The sequence below is a fragment of the Myotis davidii genome, unplaced genomic scaffold, assembly GCF_000327345.1.
Source record: "Myotis davidii unplaced genomic scaffold, ASM32734v1 scaffold343, whole genome shotgun sequence".
NCBI lineage: Eukaryota > Metazoa > Chordata > Mammalia > Chiroptera > Vespertilionidae > Myotis > Myotis davidii.
In genome coordinates this window covers 256,208-259,078 of record NW_006293809.1, presented here as the reverse complement: position 1 = coordinate 259,078, position 2,871 = coordinate 256,208, and the positions used below count along the sequence as shown (strand labels likewise).

The 2,871-nt window shown below is 52.0% G+C and overlaps 1 protein-coding gene across 1 annotated transcript in view; it reads left to right on the top strand.

Moving 5' to 3' along the window:
- Positions 1-1,554, top strand: part of MC3R (melanocortin 3 receptor) — a 2,667-nt gene extending 1,113 nt beyond the window's left edge. The window contains 1 exon segment of the mRNA XM_006779360.2: positions 1-1,554. This exon segment is cut by the window's left edge and continues 14 nt beyond it. Within this exon segment, the coding sequence (XP_006779423.1) occupies positions 1-301 (301 nt within the window). The 3' untranslated portion in view covers positions 302-1,554.
- The last annotated feature ends 1,317 nt before the right edge of the window (positions 1,555-2,871 follow it).

Sequence of the window (2,871 nt, the reverse complement as noted above, 5' to 3'; positions counted from 1 at the left end):
GCCCCCCGCCGTCGGGGCGGCCCCGCTGCAGCGCTCGAGCCTCAAGGGCGCCGTCACCATTACCATCCTGCTGGGCGTCTTCGTCATCTGCTGGACCCCCTTCTTCCTCCACCTCGTGCTCATCATCACCTGCCCCACCAACCCCTCCTGCGTCTGCTACGCCGCGCACTTCAACACCTACCTGGTGCTTATCATGTGCAACTCCGTCATCGACCCGCTCATCTACTCCTTCCGCAGCCCCGAGCTGAGGAGCACCTTCCGCGAGATCCTGTGCGGCTGCCCCAGCGTGAGCCTGGGCTAGGACTCGGCCCGAGGCCGGTCCCTCCGGCCACTGCAGACCCTCCAGCCAGCTAAGGTGTTTAGAGAGAAGAGGGAGGGAATCGAAGACGCCAGAATGTGTGAACAGCCGAGGTTGAGTGCATCTTGTTTTGAAGCTTGCAGAGCCTCTGACAGGGAAATGGGAAGTAACAGGATCCCAACGTGGGTAAGTCTCTGATTTCCCCAACAGCCACGGAAGGAGGCCGTGCTCCGGCTGCTGTGCGCGCTCATTCCATGAGCCAGGGTTTGCAGCGCCTGCCTGCCCACCCGCCTCCTGGCACGTCCTCGCCCCTCGGGTCTTCCAGACTGAAGGGTTCTCATTGACGGGAGGGTGGGCCGAAGCTCTCCCAAGCAAACCTCTTCCCCGCCCGACCTCGACTGCCAGCCGCTCCGATGGCTTTGCCCTTATTTCATAAGACACTTGAGTTTCCATCCTGTTATTCTGTTCACAGTGCAACAGTTGCCCCACAACCATGAACTCTTTGTGAAAGAAGCGATGCAGCATGGCGTCCTTTCTACCCTCATACCCTCACCAACCTCCTCTGAAAAATAGCATCGAAATGTGACCCACGATGCCCCTACTTTTGTTATTAGAGTTGTTGCTTTTGTTGTTGGGTTTTATGCATTCAGCCTAAGACAGCTTTCAAAATTCTAATGAAAAGGAGATCACGTGCTTTGGAAAACCAGAACATACCTGTGTGTACAGTGTTTTGATGCCTTGCTCTCCTGAGGTATATATTTCCCTATTTTAAAAGCCTTTTCCCCATTATTCCTTTTCTGCCTTTAACACAAGAGGGCCTGGTGGATGGGAGGGGATTGTCTCCAGAGGTTGCTTTCAGTGGTTTCAGGTTTGAGAAATTGTAGGATTGCATGCGACTGTCTTGGAAGCTTTGCTTTTGCTCATTGTAACTGTGTGTCTATCGCATGACTTCCTGAAACGTTATCTAGGGAAGAAAACTTGGGGGATTACTGCTCCTTTTGCTCAGCATGGTGTTAAAGTCGGGGCGATCCTGTTATCAACGTCTGTACCTTATCAAGTAAAGCAATTCATTCCCGTGGGCATGGGCGAGATTTGCTGCATAGCACTGTGTGCTGTGTGCTCTACACCTGGTCAGACCCTTGCCTTCCCTGGAGAACTCCACCCCCACACCAGCGGTTCTCCTGCGCTGTGTCTTTGGTGTACAGTTGTGTGTTTTTCTGGTGCCGGAATATATTGGGGGTTTCAGTGTACTTGACAGCCTGCTCATATAAACACTGTCTTTTGTTTCTTGCTTTGTGATGTTTGGAAATAAATAAAAGGCTTTTGTGCCTGCTAAATGTGTGACATTAAATGGTCCACCCAGAAGCATGCCAGTGACTCCTGCACAGTATCTGTTACACTGTAATTCTGACTGGTTTGTAAGTGACAGAAGCATCCATTGCCACAGCACTTGTCTTTTCTAGGGCAATGCCTTTTAGCCAAACTACAAAACGCCCCCATTTCGGTTCTGAGAACACCAGGCTGTAGCTCCTGGGCCACTGTCACTCTCCATTAGTTTAATCGAGACACCAAATAGCAGGTCGCATCCACTGCCACTTCCGTACCCTTTTATGTAATGATGTTTACTTTGAATTTATATTAGTTCACACAAACACTCCATCCATGCTTTTGTTCCGGCCCTCCGGTCCAGTTTAAGAACCCATTGTGGCCCTCGAGTCAAAAAGTTTGCCCACCCCTGCACTGTGGGCAACAAGGAGTCAGGCTCTCTGGAGACTGTACTAAAGCCACAGGAACCATGACGCCCTTTTCTAGGTAAACAGCAGGAAAATAACTAACTTTTCCCTCTTGGATATCAGCTTTCACATGATTTCATTTATTCTCTCAGCAAACCTCTAAAACAGGTGCGTCATTTTACAGGTGAAGGAACCGAGTCCTGGGGCTGGAGGGTGCCTGGTAGGCCACGAACACCCAGCTAGTTAGGCTCATTTGTGTCCTGCGGCTGAAGTCTTTGCACCATGTGGTGCTGCTGACAGGTTTCCATAATGAAAACAGACCCCACGCTCCTTCCTCCACAGGTTGGCTTAGAGAGCACTTCCACGGAAACTTCCCACAGACTTACCCAGGATCTTGCTCGAGGGCAAAATCTGACTCAGCTGGTCTGGAGTAGAGGTTCTATGACAATCTCCCAGGGGCATGGCTGCCTCTGGGGCCACCTTTTAAATAGAGAGGTTGTAGAGGGCTTTCAAAAGCTGTGTGAAGCGCTGGCCCCAGGCCAGGAACTGTGCTGGCTACCTGAGGGGCATGTGCTTCCGAGCCTTGCAGTAACCCCTGAGCCAGGCACTAGTACCACCCTATGTCGCAGGTGAGACCTCTGCAACTCCGAGGGGTTAAGTCCTTGTCTAGGAAAACTCAGCTCCAAGCAAAGAAGAAGAGATTCAGACACAGGCTGCCCAACCCACAACCCAGTCCAACCCCACCACCCTGGCACCGCCCTTGGGAGCAGTCTGCGTAGTTCAGCCAAGACCCAGGGACAGCAGAGCCTGGGCTGCCATGGAGGGAGACTCGATGCATAA